General features: G+C 39.4%; 2 protein-coding genes across 3 annotated transcripts in view; both read right to left on the bottom strand.

Annotated features, from left to right (window-relative positions):
- Positions 1-638: 638 nt before the first annotated feature.
- LOC139557362 (pre-mRNA-splicing factor SPF27-like) lies at positions 639-8,530 on the bottom strand. The gene is made up of 7 exons (XM_071372077.1): positions 8,314-8,530; positions 5,664-5,756; positions 5,421-5,491; positions 5,106-5,267; positions 4,790-4,840; positions 4,508-4,588; positions 639-4,421 (listed from the first exon to the last, which is right to left on the bottom strand). The coding sequence occupies exons 1-7, from the start codon at positions 8,404-8,406 to the stop codon at positions 4,295-4,297; spliced, it is 678 nt and encodes a 225-aa protein (XP_071228178.1). The 5' UTR covers positions 8,407-8,530; the 3' UTR covers positions 639-4,294.
- A 1,900-nt stretch (positions 8,531-10,430) lies between these two features.
- LOC139557361 (DENN domain-containing protein 2C-like) overlaps positions 10,431-18,434 on the bottom strand; it is a 29,509-nt gene continuing 21,505 nt past the window's right edge. For both annotated transcript variants that reach the window (XM_071372075.1, XM_071372076.1), the window contains exons 16-19: positions 12,573-12,675; positions 12,136-12,372; positions 11,913-11,999; positions 10,431-11,824 (exon numbers count right to left, since the gene is read on the bottom strand). In XM_071372075.1, the coding sequence (XP_071228176.1) occupies positions 11,799-11,824; positions 11,913-11,999; positions 12,136-12,372; positions 12,573-12,675 (453 nt within the window). In that variant the 3' untranslated portion in view covers positions 10,431-11,798. The remainder of the gene's footprint in view (positions 11,825-11,912; positions 12,000-12,135; positions 12,373-12,572; positions 12,676-18,434) is intronic.

Here is an 18,434-nt window from a genome sequence, read left to right as displayed (position 1 = left end):
ACACAGCCAATCTGCAAATAGCACACCCAACTACCTCATCCCCATATTACCTACCCTCTTGCACCCCAGTATCTCTACTTGCACATCTATCACACCAGTATTAATGCTAAATTGTAATTATTTTGCCTCTATGGCCTATTTATTGCCTACCTCCCTACATTTGCACACATTGTACATAGAAAATCTATTGTGTTATTGACTGTACGTTTGTTTATGTGTAACAGTGTTGTGGTTTTTGTCATACCGCTTTGCGTTATCTTGGCCAGGTCGCAGTTGTAAATGAGAACATGTTCTCAACTGGCCTACCTGGTTAAATAAAGGTGAAACATATTTTTTAAAGTCAGTATAATCTTTGTCCATGTTTGTCAATAACTGAGTATTAACATTCCCGAATAATTAGGACCCAAAAATTATAGAATAAAGTAATGCTTTACATTTCCAAATAATTTGAGATTTAAAATAAGTCTCACCCTCAAGAAATTTAGCATTTCCATCATTAAAAAAAGTATTAGGCAAGACTCCTTGACAGTAGCAATAGTGTGTTTTTAACTTAACATTTCACATTCACGGACAGAGATCTATTTACATGCAAGAACAAGGTCGTATCTGTTGAGGCAGTAGACGCATAACCATCTATAAACAATGTCGACACATTTGTAATTTATTATAAGTAAAAAAAGAAAGAAAATTGGCTACACACAAACTTTTGTATCACAAAGTAGTAAAAATGAAAACAACTTTGCTATGTTGAAGTTCATCAGTTCAGAAATTATTTGTCATTATAACATGCACTTAAACACATGCTAGCATATTTTTGTGCACAGGTACAGTTGAAGTCGGAAGTTGACATACATTTAGGTTGGAGTCATTAACTAGTTTTTCAACCACTCCACACATTTCTTGTTAACAAACTACAGTTTTGGCAAGTCGGTTAGAACATCTACTTTGTGCATGACAAGTAATTTTGTAAAAATTGTTTACAGATTATTTCACTGTATCACAATTCCAGTGGGTCAGAAGTTTATATACAGTGGGGTAAAAAAGTATTTAGTCAGCCACCAATTGTGCAAGTTCTCCCACTTAAAAAGATGAGGCCTGTAATTTTCATCATAGGTACACTTCAACTATGACAGACAAAATGAGAAAAAAAATCCAGAAAATCACATTGTAGGTTCATTTATGAATTTATTTGCAAATTATGGTGGAAAATAAGTATTTGGTCACCTACAAACAAGCAAGATTTCTGGCTCTCACAGACCTGTAACTTCTTATTTAAGAGGCTCCTCTGTCCTCCACTCGTTACCTGTATTAATGGCACCTGTTTGAACTTATCAGTATAAAAGACACCTGTCCACAACCTCAAATAGTCACACTCCAAACTCCACTATGGCCAAGACCAAAGAGCTGTCAAAGGACACCAGAAACAAAATTGTAGACCTGCACCAGCCTGGGAAGACTGAATCTGCAATAGGTAAGCAGCTTGATTTGAAGAAATCAACTGTGGGAGCAATTATTAGGAAATGGAAGACATACAAGACCACTGATAATCTCCCTCGATCTGGGGCTCCACGCAAGATCTCACGCCGTGGGGTCAAAATGATCACAAGAACAGTGAGCAAAAATCCCAGAACCACACGGGGGGGACCTAGTGAATGACCTGCAGAGAGCTGGGACCAAAGTAACAAAGCCTACCATCAGTAACACACTACGCCGCCAGGGACTCAAATCCTGCAGTGCCAGACGTGTCCCCCTGCTTAAGCCAGTACATGTCCAGGCCCGTCTGAAGTTTGCTAGAGAGCATTTGGATGATCCAGAAGAAGATTGGGAGAATGTCATATGGTCAGATGAAACCAAAATATAACTTTTTGGTAAAAACTCAACTCGTCGTGTTTGGAGGACAAAGAATGCTGAGTTGCATCCAAAGAACACCATACCTACTGTGAAGCATGGGGGTGGAAACATCATGCTTTGGGGCTGTTTTTCTGTAAAGGGACCAGGATGACTGATCCGTGTAAAGGATCGTGAGATTTTGAGTGAAAACCTCCTTCCATCAGCAAGGGCATTGAAGATGAAACGTGGCTGGGTCTTTCAGCATGACAATGATCCCAAACACACCGCCCGGACAACGAAGGAGTGGCTTCGTAAGAAGCATTTCAAGGTCCTGGAGTGGCCTAGCCAGTCTCCAGATCTCAACCCCATAGAAAATCTTTGGAGGGAGTTGAAAGTCCGTGTTGCCCAGCAACAGCCCTAAAACATCACTGCTCTAGAGGAGAGCTGCATGGAGGAATGGGCCAAAATACCAGCAACAGTGTGTGAAAACCTTGTGAAGACTTACAGAAAACGTTTGACCTCTGTCATTGCCAACAAAGGGTATATAACAAAGTATTGAGATAAACTTTTGTTATTGACCAAATACTTATTTTCCACCATAATTTGCAAATAAATTCACAAAAAATCCTACAATGGGATTTTATTTTCTGATTTTGTCTGTCATAGTTGAAGTGTACCTATGATGACAATTACAGACCTCTCATCTTTTTAAGTGGGAGAACATGCACAATTGGTGGCTGACTAAATACTTCCCCCCCCCCCACTGTACACTAAGTTGACTGTGCCTTTAAACAGCTTAGAAAATGTCATGGCTTTATAGAAGCTTCTGATGTCAATTAGCCTCATTTGAGTCAATTGGAAGTGTACCTGTGGATGTATTTTAAGGCCTACCTTCAAACTCAGTGCCTCTTTGCTCGACATCATGGGAAAATCAAAAGAAATCAGCCAAGACCTCAAAATTGTAGACCTCCACAAGTCTGGTTCATCCTTGGGAGCAATTTCCAAATGCCTGACGGTACCACGTTCATCTGTACAAACAGTACGCAAGTATAAACACCATGGGACCACGCAGCCGCCATACCGCTCAGGAAGGAGACGCGTTCTGTCTCCTAGAGATGAACGTACTTTGGTGCGAAAAGTGCAAATCAATCCCAGAACAGCAGCGAAGGACCTTGTGAAGATGCTGGAGGAAACGGTACAAAAGTATCTATCCACAGTAAAACGAGTCCTATATCGACATTACCTGAAAGGCCGCTCAGCAAGGAAGAAGCCACTGCTCCAAAACCACCATAAAAAAGCCAGACTACGGTTTGCAACTGCATATGGGGACAAAGATCATACATTTTGGAGAAATGTCCTCTGGTCTGATGAAACAAAAATAGAACCGTTTGGCCATAATGACCATCGTTATGTTTGGAGTAAAAAGGGTGATGCTTGCAAGCCGAAGAACACCATCCCAACCGTGAAGCACGGGGGTGGCATCATCATGTTGTGGGGGTGCTTTGCTGCATGAGGGACTGGTGCACTTCACAAAATAGATGGCATCATGAGGAAAGAAAATTATGTGGATATATTGAAGCAACATCTCAAGACATCAGTTAAGAAGTTAAAGCTTGGTCACAAATGGGTCTTCCAAATGGACAATGACCCAAAGTTGTGACAAAATGGCTTAAGGACAATGAAGTCAAGGTATTGGAGTGGCCATCACAAAGCACCGACCTCAATCCCATAGAAAATTTGTGGGTAGAACTGAAAAAGTGTGTGCAAGCAAGGAGGCCTACAAACCTGACTCAGTTACACCAGCTCGGTCAGGAGGAATGGGCCAAAATTCACCCAACTTATTGTGGAAGGCTACCTGAAACGTTTGACTCAAGTTAAACAATTTAAAGGCAATGCTACCAAATACTAATTGAGTGTATGTAAACTTCTGACCCACTGGGAATGTGATGAAAGAAATCATTCTCTAATATTATTCTGACATTTCACATTTTTTAAATAAAGTGGTGATCCTAACTGACATAAAACAGGGAATTTTTAACAGGGATTAAAATGTCAGGAATTGTGAAAAACTGAGTTTAAATATATTTGGTTAAGATGTAAACTTCCAACTTCAACTGTACTTATGTTAAGAAATCAAGTGACTTTTGTAGACCGCATCATTAGTTATTAACTACCTCATTTTAGAATTACTCAAATTGACAAGCATTGATAAAAAATAAAAAATAAACACAAAATCAGACTTCCCCTCTGAAGTGATCGAGGTACACCAAATATGCTCTACACATGACCAACAGTTTTTCAACGGTCACTGTCTGAGACTAATGTAAAGCTGTGCAGCCAAGGCAACTAGGTTCTTAAACTTTGGAGGGACAGTCCTGTTCTTTTCACATTGGTTTTCGTTGTTCTCAGCTGCAAGCTCAACATTTCCTTTCTTGTAAAATGTCTCTTCTGCAAGGTTCTGTTTCTAGAAGTCCTGTCGAATGTTTTCCTTGTTCTCGTCACCATGCTGCTGTTTGAGCTGTCCAACTTCATTCTCCAACTGGACGATGGCACGTTCAATCTCATAGTTCTTACTTACGAGGGACACCCAACTGTTACAAGAGAGATGGCATGGATTTAGAAATCATACCACGGTTGAGAGAACAGTAATGAAAAATACAACATTTACAGAACTGACTTTGACTCCAGCTCTCTCAGCTTGGCCCCGCCTGCAAGCTGATCATTCTTCCGTTGCCAGTTCAAGTCCTGAATCTGCTTTCTGTATAAATGACACACACACACACCAGAAAAGGTTGTGAAAAATATATACTGTATATGCAGAAGCTCGTTATTGACGTGAAGAAGGTTGTCGACACAGTTTGTCAGACTGAGTCCAAAACTATTACCAAACAAGCTAACAATGAGGAATGTAATGCACAACCTGGAAATTGTAAAGCAACACATCACACCATTTACTTACCTACATTTCTGTAGTTCTTTTTGAGCCAATTCAATCATAAAGGCCAGATTACTGTGGAGTGGAAATAATGACAAAGATTAAGGCAAAGTCAAAAAATCCCTGTGAATCTATACTTTACCCTTCAGGACAAGCATGTGTAAAAAGGACTAAACTGACAAGTAAAAAGACTGATCTCCTCTACTCTCAAATTAAATGACTAATCAAACCCCATTTGTTAGCTTAATTCAAATCAGTTTGGTTGTCCCTCCTGACTCTTTCTTGGAAACTAAAATAAATGAAGAGCTCTACTGGGCACAAGTAGCAGCCACCGACTCACTCATTGTAGACCTTCCATGCATTGGTACCGTAGTGTGCCATAAGTTCCAGGTTCTCAATGCGCACTGCTTGATGCTCCAGCTGAGCCATGGAGTTGTTCACACTCTCCTGCCATGCAGTGATGTCATTCTTCTGCCCTGATGATGGAGCTGGAAGCTCATATCTGCACAGGTGAAACAGAAACAGTTGAGTGTACACTCAGAGGATGACGAGGGTTTAAATGCGTCAAGTTAGAACTGAATGGGGGATTGACAGTTAGCAAGCTTTTTTTAACATGACTGTTCGTGCTCTGAGCAAAAGAGTAGACTGGGTTTACCTCTTCATGCTGAGAAGTTCCAGGGGCTGCCGGGCTGCTAGCCTCTCAAACTCGTTCCTCATGATTTCAGTCTGATGGGTGATATAAGCATTAGTATTTGCTTCACATAATGTCATTGTCGACCAGTGTAGATTTCACAGTTGACAGTGACGAGTCAGTCAAAAGCCAGCCTCATGGCATTAGTTTACATATTAATTTATGCCTTTTTGTTTTTATAGCATGAACTGTGTACGTGGTACTTACTTCAAATGTAGTGAAATCAGGTGTTGGCATATAACTGAGGTAGTTCTTGGTGGGTCTGTATCGGCGAGTCTCCTCCTCTACCAAGGCTGCAGCCTGTGTATGGAAATTAATACAGATTGACAGCATACTAGTACAGTAGACTAGCTAGACTTGTGACTGAGGGGTGACCTAAAAGCAGGGGTTGGAACCTAAATTATTTTCCAATAGTTTTGTTCTGAACAGAACCATTATTTTTTTTCATTCTGTTCCACTTTTCCGAACTGCAAAATAAAGTTCTGAACGGTATGAACCCCAAAAAGTACCAGTTTATATTTTTCCTTTCTAAACTACTTCACAATCAGTGTAGATAGAGTAGCTTGTTATGGTGCGGGCAAGCTATAGTTGTTTACATGCGTAATGGACATGTAAACAAGTATAGGGCCGAGATGTGACTGAAATTTTGCAGATAGGAAGAGCGCAAGAGAGGATGGAGGAGGAAGTTTAGCTTGAAGCACTGGGCATCTTGTTATGACATGTTTTATCTGAATTAGGCCCACAGAATTATACCTATGGAGGAGCGGCTTCTTTGGAGGAACTTTGAAAATCTTTTAAATTCCGAGACTTGGCTTAACGTTGCCAGGGATAGCTAGCTAACGAACTTAAGTGTGCAAAGCGGCACCAGGATTAAAAACACGTTTCACCTTTTTGTAGTTAATAAAGCCAATGTGAGAAGTGATAACTATAGTATCCCTAACTAGCGTTGAAACACAGGCAAAGATTTCAAATCCAATACTTAAAAAAAAAATATTGTCACATACATGTGTTTGCAGGTGTAGCGAAATGCTGGCAGGCAGACACTGGAATAGGTTTGAGTGACCGAGGTCTTTGCATATGTGCTTAGTTGCGTTTATTTGTGGTACTCAAAAAAAAATATGCCTGAACGTAAAATAACGTTATTAACCAGTTCCCATGCTTTTAAAATAACGCTTCTGTTCCCGAGCAGTATAGATTACTTTCGTTCTCGGTTCTGTTCCTCAAAAAAAATGTTTTCGGTTCTATACCTGAACCGGTTCTAATCCCTGTTTAAAATTGAACTAGGTTACCTAAAATTTCAAATGTAATATACAGCAAACAAGTAATTTTCCAATATTGTAGCTGGCAAAATATGGGCATGTTATGCTTTGCAATGTTAATGACCTACTAGTGGCACACCTCACAAAACATCTTTAAGCTGGCATAATATGGGCTCCTTCAAAGTTCACTAATATACACTGTGTACTTTTTTTTTAGGAACACCTGCTCTTTCCATGACAGACTGACCAGGTGAAAGCTATGATCCCTTATTGATGTAACCTATTAAATCCACTTCAATCAGTGTTGATGAAGGGGTGGACACAGGTTAAAGAATGATTTTTAATCATTGAGACATGGATTGTGTATGTGTGCCATTCAGAGGGTAACATACCCATATTTCCTTTACTTAGATTTGTGTGTATATGTTGTGAAATATTACTTGTTAGATATTACTGCACTGTCAAAGCTAGAAACACAACCATTTCGCTACACCCGCAATAACATCTGCTAAACACGTATGTGACCAATAAAATTTTATTTGAATGGGCAAGACAAAATATTTATTTGCCTTTGAAGAGGGTATGGTATTAGGTGCCAGGCTCACTGGTTGGAGTGTGTCAAGAACTGCAATGCCCCTGGGTTTTTCACAATCAACAGTTTCCTGTGTGTCATTCAAACTTATTCCAGTGTCTGCCTGCCAGCTGAAAATCTTTGCCTGTGTGTGTAGGCTACCTGCCCCTACCTCCGAAGCATGCATATTTTAAGATGTCATAATATGGGGATCTTATGGTATGCAATGGTCATCAACCTGCACTAATGATCTACTAGTGGCACATAAAAAGTATAGGGGTCAAAGTTAACTGTAAAAATCATAAGAAAATTAAAGAATGTGGGGATAACTACAATTTCTTGGTCAAACACTTTAAAATGTAAACTTTTTCTTTAATGAAATACGAGAAAAAAACGAAAAAAACATCTAGCTCACTTAGAGTTGGCTGTATGTGTATGGTGTTCAGGTCATGACTGTAAGCAAATCTTGCGTTAACAATTTAACATTTGCTAAACAGCACCCCATTAGGCTACTGAAAGTCATTTTTGATATGGCACGAACATGAAAAACGATTTAGTATAATTTTGATTATGGAAGATTGAATAAGTGTGCTTCAAACAGTTAACTTGGAATAATTGGTTGCTATCGTCCGTGTATCAGACTCAGTTTCCCCACCAAAACACACACGATACTGAAAATGTGATTTTTGGTTTTACAAAGTATAGCAAAAACTATACGAAGCCTTTCTTCTTAATCAACCACAGTTATGAGCTAAATTCTATATTCATAAATGTACAGGAGTCGGAAACTGTGAGAATGAATTTGAATATATAAATAATTTAACAAAAAAAGCAATCAACTTGATATAATGGTCTTTATATACATTTGTTTAGTCCCTGGACTGTTTGTATACTCCGTTATTTACTCTTTTTCTATATTGTATATTTTGAATAGCTTTAAGAGAACTGAGTTGCACGTTTCTCAGCTAGCTCATGTCTGATGCTAGCTAGTTTGCAACAGGTAGCTATGTATGGAGCAGATACTTACCGCCTCTCTAACGCCCGCTGCATCATAACCCTGGTCAAAATACGGTAGGGCATCGACAAATACTTCACCAGCTACTGAAGAAGTTCCAGCCATATTCAGTTTATTGTTTGTTTGCTAGCACCGCTGGATGGATGGATTGCTAGCTAGCTAGTTGTCTCAGCAGCAAAACAACGCAGCGAGTCGCTCCTGCCGTCTTCCGGGAGGCTGAGCGTATTTTTCGTTGGTGTCTTATGGCCCTTGATTTTATAGCGCCCCTTACGCATTGGGGCGTAAGGGGCGCACTAAAATTACTATTTCATAATTATGTAACATAGCTAATAATACATCTTTCAACACATGCCATTTGCATCCTGAATTTGGTGTTTATCAGGTAATATCTTAGGTTCCTAGGACTAATTACCACAAAAATGGCACAACATTAGGAAAGAAAATACATAACTCACCTGACTTGACACAGGGAGACCAACGTGTTGAAGTAGTGGAGTCGTGAATGAATTCCAAACTAACATTTCACATTTATTTTGACATGTATGGTGGACATTTCACATTTATAAAAATATTTAAAAAATGTACAATAGTTCAAAATTGTACCTGTTGAGATACACATTTTACAGTGCCTTCAGAAATTATTCATACCCCTTGACTTATGCCACATTTTGTTATTACATCCTGAATTCTAAATGGATTCAATAAAACAACTCAGCCATCTACACACAATACCTCAGAATGACAAAGTGAAAACATGTTTTTTTGACATTTTTGCAAATTTAGCTAATTTAAGTAAGTATTCACACCTGAGTCAATACTTTGTAGAAGCACCTTTGGCAGTGATTACAGCTGTGAGTCTTTCCCGGGTAAGTGTCTAAGAGCTTTCCACAGCTGGATTGTGCAACATTTGCCCATTATTGTTTTCAAAATTCTTCAAGATATGTTAAATTGGTTCTTGATCATTGCTAGACAACCATTTTCAGGTCTGCCATAGATTTTCAAGTAGATTTAAGTCAAAACTGTAACTGAACTACTCAGGAACATTCACGATCTTAGTAAGCAACTCCAGTGTGGATTTGGCCTTTAGGTTATTGTCCTACTTAAAGGTGAATTTGTCTCCCGGTGTCTGGTGGAAAGCAGACAACCAGGTTTTCCTCTAGGATTTTTCCTGTGCTTAGCTCTATTCCATTTCTTTATTATCCTGAAAAACACCCCAGTCCTTAACGATTACATGCATACTCAACATGATGCAGCCACCACTATGCTTGAAAATATGGAGAGTGGTACTCAGTAATGTATTGTATTTGCCACAAACATAACGCTTTGTATTCAGGACAAAAAATGTATTGTTTTGCCACATCTTTTGCAGTATTACTTTAGTGCCTTGTTACAAATAGCATGCATGTTTTGAAATGTTTTATTCTGAACAGGCATCCTTTTTTTCACTCTTTAAATTGGATAGTATTGTGGAGTAACGAGGATGTTGTTGATTCATCCTATCACAGCCATTAAACTCTGTTTTAAAGTCCGTATTGGCCTCATGTTGAAATCACTGAGCGGTTTCTTCCCTCTCCGGCAACCGAGTTAGGAAGGACGCCTGTATTTTTTTATAGACTGGGTGTGTTGATACACCATCCAAAGTGTAATTAATAACTTCACCATGCTCAAAGGGATATTCAATGTCTGCTTTTTTTTTTTACTCATCTAACAATAGGTGTCCTTCTTTGCGAGGCATTGGAAAACCACCCTGGTCTTGTGGTTGAATCTGTGTTTGAAATTCACTGCTTGACTGAGGGACCTTAAAGATAATTTATTGTATGTGTAGGGTACAGAGATGAGGTAGTCATACAGAAATCATATTAAGCACTTATTGCACACAGAGTGAGTCCATGCAACTTATTGTGTGACTTGTTAAGCAAACTTTTACTCCTGAACATATTACCTCGACTAACCTGTACCCTGACATTGACTCGGTACCCTTGTATATAGCCTCATTCTTGTTATTTTGTTACTTTTTAGAATTGTATATATCATGCCATATTTAAAGTAACAAATATTTTGTTACTTAAAAATCTGCATTGTTGGTTAAGGGCTTGTAATTAAGCATTTCACAGAAAGGTTTACACCTGTTGTATTCGACAAATACACTTTTATTTGAACTTAATAAAAAAGGGGTTGAATACTTGACATGTTCAGCTTTTCATCAAGTTGTAAAAAATACTAAAAACATAATTCCACATTATGGGGTATTGTATGTAGACCAGTGACCCCCCCCCCCCAAAAAAGACAGTTTAATCCATTTAAAATTAAGGCTGTAACACAAAATGTGAAATGTCAAGGGGTGTGAATACTTTCTGAAGGTACTAAGTATGCAACTCCAGTCAATAGGAAGGAGGTGTGACTAGTTAGTTTCTGGTCTCTAGTTGTGACTTTTTAAAACCCACATGAGAACATCAAAAACGTTTTTAGCAAACTTTGTGCATTGGAATGTTGGATACATGAGATTAAGACTCAGTTCTGATCCTTCAAAATCACATCCTTAGTCAAGGTGGTCCAGTTCAATATGTGCTTTCACCTGTCTTATCAAATGACTGAGGAAAGGGTATCCAAACAGGCTCATACAATCTCAATTTAAGTTCAAAATGCAAAAATATGCATGAAAAGTAGCTAAAATATTGTAAACAAAATATTTAGTTACAGAATAAGCTTTACAAAATTCAAAATCGGTGAGAAATGTGAATTGTAATGTATTATCCTAATGATCCAAACATTACTTGGAAGATTTGTCAAGGCCATCAAAATGTCAGAGACAACATACATTAACCTCAATTGATTTTTTTTTTTAAATATGTCATGTCATATTTAAAGTAACAATCATGCACATAATAAAAATCATTATTCTTACATTGTTCTGTAGCAGAGTGCAGAAGGGTATCAAGAGTAGCCTTACTTATTAATTTCCAACTAGACACGAGTTCAAAACTAAACTTAAAAATAACATTATATCCATAATATGGAGACCAAACACTTAAGACTTGGCTAAAACGAACATTCAAAAAATACTAGCAAAAACACAAAAACGCGTGGGTTAGTTTATCATGGCACAACATCTGTTAAGTTAATACCGAGTCCTGTAGCTGAAATGTGCATTTCACAAGTACATAGTGTTTGCTCCTGCCTTTCTTCTGACATCTCAAAAGTCTTCATCGAAGTTTGTTTGGTCAGAAATGCACATTTCCAGTTTTCCTCCAATTACAATTGCACTTCACTCCGGCTTGGAATGCATTCAGGGCAATACGAAGAGACTGGTTATGTCTCAAGCAGAGAGCTCTCTATCTAGGACTGTGGACCTCTGTGCCCAACACCGTTATGTCCTGGTCGAGTCATGTACATATCTATATAGCTGTAACATCATAGCACATGTGTCTCGGCCAATCTGGCAGATGGCTCTCATCCTCTCTTACAGAAGCATTTTCAACCAGACTGCTGACTGTCTGTCACTTCTTCTGTAGGAATTTCATCCCTGAAAATAAAATTGACAAAATTATTTAACTCTTGACAGTAAAAGTCATATTTGTTTAATTGGATGTTGTGAATGGAGCAATACTAACCAATTCCCTTGAGTCCCTTGAGGAACCCGCTAGATTCAGACTCCGGGTTTGAAGCCAAATATTCTGCAGCTCTAACTTCAAAAAGCCCTGTGGGAGGGGGAGAAAAGCTTAGTACAAGGTCCACAAGAAAATACATTTTGGTAAGAGGTGATTACTTAGAGGAAGGAAGAATGCATTCTCAAAGTATTGCAACAACAGGGCCACTGATAGGCCACTCCCTGACCTTTGCCCCCTCCCTTGCGCAACTCTTTGTCGTGGATGAAGCCGGAGAACATCTGCGTGTCCATGAAGAGCTGCAGGAACTGGCGGGCCCCACGGGAGGGGTGGGACTTACAGAAGCTCTCCCTCTGCAGCTCCCGGGTCCCGCTGACGCACATGTGGAGGGAATAGTGGCCCACTAGCTCCACGAAGAAATGCACAAAGGCCTCCGACACCAGGGAGCTCAGCTCACACTGCTGGCCTGCATGGACAGATGGTAGGGAGGGGGATAGTCACTTATAAAAGTAGATGGTGTCAAAATGGAGAGGCGAGTAAAAAAAGCTTTAAGAAATGTCTTTCTACACAATTACACTTTATCCAACCTGGACAGGGAGACAAGACATTGTTTCATCAATGTTTTGGCTACAAGGCCATTTTAAGGTAATAGTTGGCTGTGCAAACCTGTGCAGTCTCCGTCTTGCCGTAGTATCTGCCCTCTCTCCTCCAGGATCTGCTGCAGTGCAGCCTGAAGCTTACTGGGCAAGATACAGTCCTCATCACCAAGCTGAGAAACAAGGAGTAGTTAAGAGGTCAGGGCAACTCACATCATGCAAGAGAACCTCCCACTGGACACAAACTGGTTGAAGCAATGTTTCAACGTAATTTGTCAATGTGGCTGTGAAATCTACATTGGATTTGAAAAAAAGTAATCAACGTTGTCTGTTACTGCATTGTTGGTTAAGGGCTTAAGGGCTTGTAAGTAAGCATTTCACGGAAAGGTTTACACCTGTTGTATTCGGCGCATGTGACAAATACATTGGATTTGAAAAAAAGTAATCAATGTTGTTGGTTACTGCATTGTTGGTTAAGGGCTTGTGTATGTAACCAATACAATTTGATATGCTTGTAAGTAAGCATTTCACTGTAAGGTTTACACCTGTTGTATTCGGCGCATGTCACAAATACAATTTTATTTGAACTTAATAGGCTTGCCGTAACAAAGGGGTTGAATATTTAGACACTTTCAGCTTTTTGTCAAAACATAATTCCACATTATGGGGAATTGAATTTGAAACTGTTGAGGGTGAAATTTCAACCACAGGATTGTGTCTTCATAGTAACCAAATTTCAATATAGGTTGAATTTGTATCTTTAAAACAATGTCAGATCTTTAACATTATATCCACTACATGAAAAAAAAATACAATATGCTGGACAGCACCTCCTACTGAAGAATTTACCTATCTACAGCTACCCTTTGGTCTCCCATCCAGGGTTTTAATCCATCCCAGTTTAAATCAAATTTTATTTGTCACATGCGCCGAATACAAAACAGGTGTAGACCTTAGTGAAATGCTTACTTACAAGCCCTTAACCAACAATGCAGTTAAGAAAATACCATAAAATAAAAAAATAAAAAAAAGAGATAAGAATAACAAATAATTAAAAAGCAGCAATAAATTACAATAGCGGGGCTATTTAGGATCCTCTTGGACCTAGACTTGAAACCCTAGGCCTTAGCTGTGTCGCTGATGATTACCATTATGTTATCGTGAGAATTATTGAGATCTCCACTCAACTAAATATACTGATGAAAAATGTAAAAAGCAACAATTTCAAACATTTTACTGAGTTACAGTTCATTTAACTTCACTAGGGTAGGGGGCAGCATTCGGAATTTTGGATGAAAAGCGTGCCCAAATTAAACTGCCTGCTACTCAGCCATAAAAGCTAGAATATGCATATAATTAGTAGATTTGGATAGAAAACACTCTGAAGTTTCTAAAACTGTTTGAATGATGTCTGTGAGTATAACAGAACTCACATGGCAGGCCAAAACCTGAGAAAAAAATCCAACCAGGAAGTGGGAAATCTGAGGTTTGTAGTTTTTCAAGTCATTGCCTATCGAATATACAGTGTCTATGGGGTCATATTGCACTTCCTAAGGCTTCCACTAGATGTCAACAGTCTTTAGAACCTTTTTTGATGCTTCTACTGTGAAGGAGGGGGGAATGGGAGCTGAATGAGTCAGAGGTCTGCCAGAGTGGCATGAGCTGATCACGCGCGCTCCCGTGAGAGTTAGCTTGCGTTCTATTGCATTTCTACAGACAAAGGAATTCTCCGGTTGGAACATTATTGAAGATTTATGATAAAACATCCTAAAGATTGATTCTATACTTCGTTTGACATGTTTCTACGAACTGGAATATGACTTTGTCGGAACTTTCGCCTGGACTTGCCCGCGCCTCGTGAGTTTGGATTGTGTACTAAACGCGCAGAAAAAAAGGAGGTATTTGGACATAAATGATGGACTTCATCAACCAAATCAAACATTTATTTTGGAACTGGGATTCCTGGGAGTGCATTCTGATGAAGATCAAAGGTAAGTGAATATTTATAATGCTACTTCTGACTTTTGTTGACTCCACAACATGGTGGATATCTGTATGGTTTGTTTTTGTCTGAGCGCTGTACTCAGATTATTGCATGGTGTGCTTTTTCCGTAAAGATTTTTTGAAATCTGACACAGCGGTTGCATTAAGGAGAAGTGGATCTAAAATTCCATGCATAACAGTTGTATCTTTTAGCAATGTTTATTATGACTATTTCTGTAAATTGATGTGGCTCTCTGCAAAATCACCGGATGTTTTGGACCTACTGAACATAACGCGCCAATGTAAACTGAGATTTTTGGATATAAATATGAACTTTACCGAACAAAACATACATGTATTGTGTAACATGAAGTCCTATGAGTGTCATCTGATGAAGATCAAAGGTTAGTGATTCATTTTCTCTATTTCTGCTTTTTGTGACTCCTCTTTTTGGCTGGAAAAATGGCTGTTTTTCTGTGACTTGGCTCTGACCTAACAGAATCGTTTGGTGTGCTTTCGTCGTAAAGCCTTTTTGAAATCGGACACTGTGGCTGGATTTACAACAAGTGTATCTTTAAAATGGTGTAAAATACTTGTATGTTTGAGGAATTTTAATTATGGGATTTGTTGTTTTGAATTTGGCGCGCTGCAGTTTCACTGGCTGTTGACGAGGTGGGACGCATACCCTAGTGAGGTTAAGGAAATCAGTCAATTTAAATAAATTCATTAGGCCCTAATCTATGGATTTCACATGACTGGGAATACAGATATGCATCTGTTGGTCGCAGGTAGGGGCATGGATCAGAAAACCAGTCAGTATCTGGTGTGACCATTTGCAGCACGAGATCTCCTTCACATAGAGTTGATAAGGCTGTTGATTGTGGCCTGTGGAATGTTGTCCCACTCTTCTTCAATGGATGGCACGACAATGGGCCTCAGGATCTCGTCACGATAAAATGCAATTGTGTTAATTGTCCGTAGCTTATGCCTGCCCATACCATAACCTCACCATTTGGCAACTCTGTTTAAAGCTGACATCAGCAAACCCGTTCACCCACACGACTCCAATCACGGTGTCTGCAATCTGCCTGGTATAGTTGAAACCGGGATTCATCCATGATGAGCACACTTCTCCAGTGTGCCAGTGGCCATCAAAGTTGAGCATTTGCCCACCGAAGTTGGTTACAATACCGAACTGCAGTCAGATCAAGACCCTGGTGAGCACGATGACCACGCAGATGAGCTTCCCTGAGACGGTTTGTGCAGAAAATCTTTGATTGTGCAAAGTTTCATCAGTTTCATCAGCTGTCACAGGCCTTTTATTGTCCCCAGCACAAGGGGCACCTGCTTCATGAACATGCTGTTTAATCAGCTTCTTGAAATGCCACACCTGTCAGGTGGATGGATTTTCTTGGCAATGGAGACAAGCTCACTAACAGGGATGTAAATACATTTGTGCACCAAATTTGAGCAAAATAAGCTTTTTGTGCATATGGAACATTTCTGGGATCTTTTATTTCAGCTCATGAAACCAATACTTTACATGTTGCGTTTATATTTTTGTTCAGTGTACTGTAGATTCACTGTTGCTATCGAAGTCATTCCAAAGGGTAGGTTTAACAGAGCAAATGAAATGTGACCATACTTTCACTCATATATCAATGTTTAAGCTTGTATAGCATTTGCAAAGTCATCAACAGCCATTGTTTCAGTTCAACCTAGAATTAAACTAAAAATAGATAATAGAATAGGCCTAGGGTTTCAAACTCTGGTTGATTTAAAATGTAATGATATTGAATTGCGTTTGTCAACGCAACCAAATATCAAAATTTCAAGGAGATATATCTTCTGTATTGATATTTACATCTGTGCCACTGACTTAGTTTGGCTTTAATTCCATTTGGTCTACAAATTAATAATTTATGTTGATTCACATTTCCATCTCAACCAAAAATCTAAGTTAAAGAATAGGGCTAAATCAAATGAACAGTTATTTGAAGTGCATTTAAAGTTTGATTTGATTTTGGTTGTGCTTGTAGATGGTTGAAAGCATAGTAATACCTATACTTTTGGCAGTCTTTTTGAGTGGGTGAATGTAGGTTGTAATCTCATTTATCAACGTCAACCAAATATTACCCTATTATCCACGTTGAAATGACATGGTGTACCCAGCTGCCTTGTTCCACTAATGACGTGAAACAAGGCAGCTGGCTACCCATATACTGTGCATCATTGATTCTCCAATTTAAAAAATGTATCATTTTTATTTCACCTTTATTTAACCAGGTAGGCTAGTTGCGAACAAGTTCTCATTTACAACTGCGACCTAGCCAAGATAAAGCATAGCAGTTCGACACATACAACAACAAAGAGTTACACATGGAATAAACAAACATACAGTCAATAATACAGTAGAAAAAGTCTATATACAATGTGTTCAAATGAGGTAAGATAAGGGAGGTAAGGCAATAAATAGGACATGGTGGCGAAGTAATTACAATATACCAATTAAACACTGGAGGGATAGATGTGCAGAAGATGAATGTGCAAGTAGAGATACTGGGGTGCAAATACAGTATTGGGATGAGGTAGTTGGATGGGCTATTTACAGATGGGCTATGTACAGGTGCAGTGATCTGTGAGCTGCTCTGGCAACTGGTGCTTAAAGCTAGTGAGGGTGTATGAGTCTCCAGCTTCAGTGAGTTTTGCAGTTCGTTCCAGTCATTGGCAGCAGAGAACTGGAAGGAAAGGCGGCCAAAGTAGGAATTGGCTTTGGGGGTGACCAGTGAGATATACCTGCTGGAGCGCGTTCTATGGGTGGGTGCTGCTATAGTGACCAGTGAGCTGAGATAAGGCAGTGCTTTACCTAGCAAAGACTTGCAGATGACCTGGAGCCAGTGGTTTTGGCGACGAGTATGGAAGCGAGGGCCAGCAAACGAGAGGGTACATTTGCCGTGGTGGGTAGTATATGGGGCTTTGGTGACAAAATGGATGGCACTGTGATGGACTGCATCCAATTTGCTGAGTAGAGTGTTGGAGGCTATTTTGTAGATGACAACGCCGAAGTCAAGGATCGGTAGGATGGTCAGTTTTACAAGGATAAGTTTGGCAGCATGAGTGAAGGAGGCTTTGTTGTGAAATAGGAAGTCGATTCTAGATTTAATTTTGGATTGGAGATGCTTAATGTGAGTCTGGAAGGAGAGTTTAGTCTAGCCAGACACTTAGAATATGTGGACAACTACAAATACCTAAGTCAGAACCGTCCAGAGTAGTGATGCTGGACAGGCAGGCAGCGATCGGTTGAAGAGCATGCATTTAGTTTTACTTGCATTTAAGAGCAGTTGGAGGCCACGGAAGGAGAGTTGGCATTGAAGCTCATCTGGAGGTTAGTTAACACAGTGTCCAAAGAAGGGCCAAAAGTATACAGAATGGTGTCGTCATAGAAACTAGCATTCAATATCAGCGGCCCAATAGGATCTCAGTGAGAAAAGGAAGCGAAACTCCATAGCAACTATTACTTAGTGCATTTATTAAGTATTCAGACCCCTTGACTTTTTCCACATTTTGTTTAGTTACAGCCTTATTCTAAAATGGATTAAATTGTTTTTTTTACCCCTCATCCATCAACACACAATACCTCATAATGACAAAGCAAAAACTGGTTTTTATTTTTTTATAAACTGAAATATCCCATTTGCATAAGTATTCAGACCCTTTACTCAGTACTTTTGGCAGTGATTATAGGCTCAAGTCTTCTTGGGTATGACGCTACAAGCTTGGCACACCTGTATTTGAGGAGTATCTCCCATTCTTCTCTGCAGATCCTCTCAAGCTCTGTCAGGTTGGATGGGGAGCGTTGCTGCACACCTATTTTCAGTTCTCTCCAGAGATGTTAGATCGGGTTCAAGTCCGGGCTCCGGCTAAGCAACTCAAGGAAGGACATTCAGAG

Source organism: Salvelinus alpinus, chromosome 28 (assembly GCF_045679555.1).
Source record: "Salvelinus alpinus chromosome 28, SLU_Salpinus.1, whole genome shotgun sequence".
Classification (NCBI taxonomy): domain Eukaryota; kingdom Metazoa; phylum Chordata; class Actinopteri; order Salmoniformes; family Salmonidae; genus Salvelinus; species Salvelinus alpinus.
This window is presented reverse-complemented; position numbering and strand designations above follow the sequence as displayed.

Bases quoted from the DNA above. Each gene is read 5' to 3' on its own strand.
- LOC139557362 (XM_071372077.1), bottom strand. From the start codon at position 8,406: ATGGCTGGAACTTCTTCAGTAGCTGGTGAAGTATTTGTCGATGCCCTA. The intron at 5,268-5,420 runs GTAAACCCAGTC...TCACCTGTGCAG, and splicing joins GAACTTCTCAGCATGAAGAG to ATATGAGCTTCCAGCTCCAT. The intron at 4,841-5,105 runs GTGAGTCGGTGG...TCCACTCCACAG, and splicing joins GCATGGAAGGTCTACAATGA to TAATCTGGCCTTTATGATTG.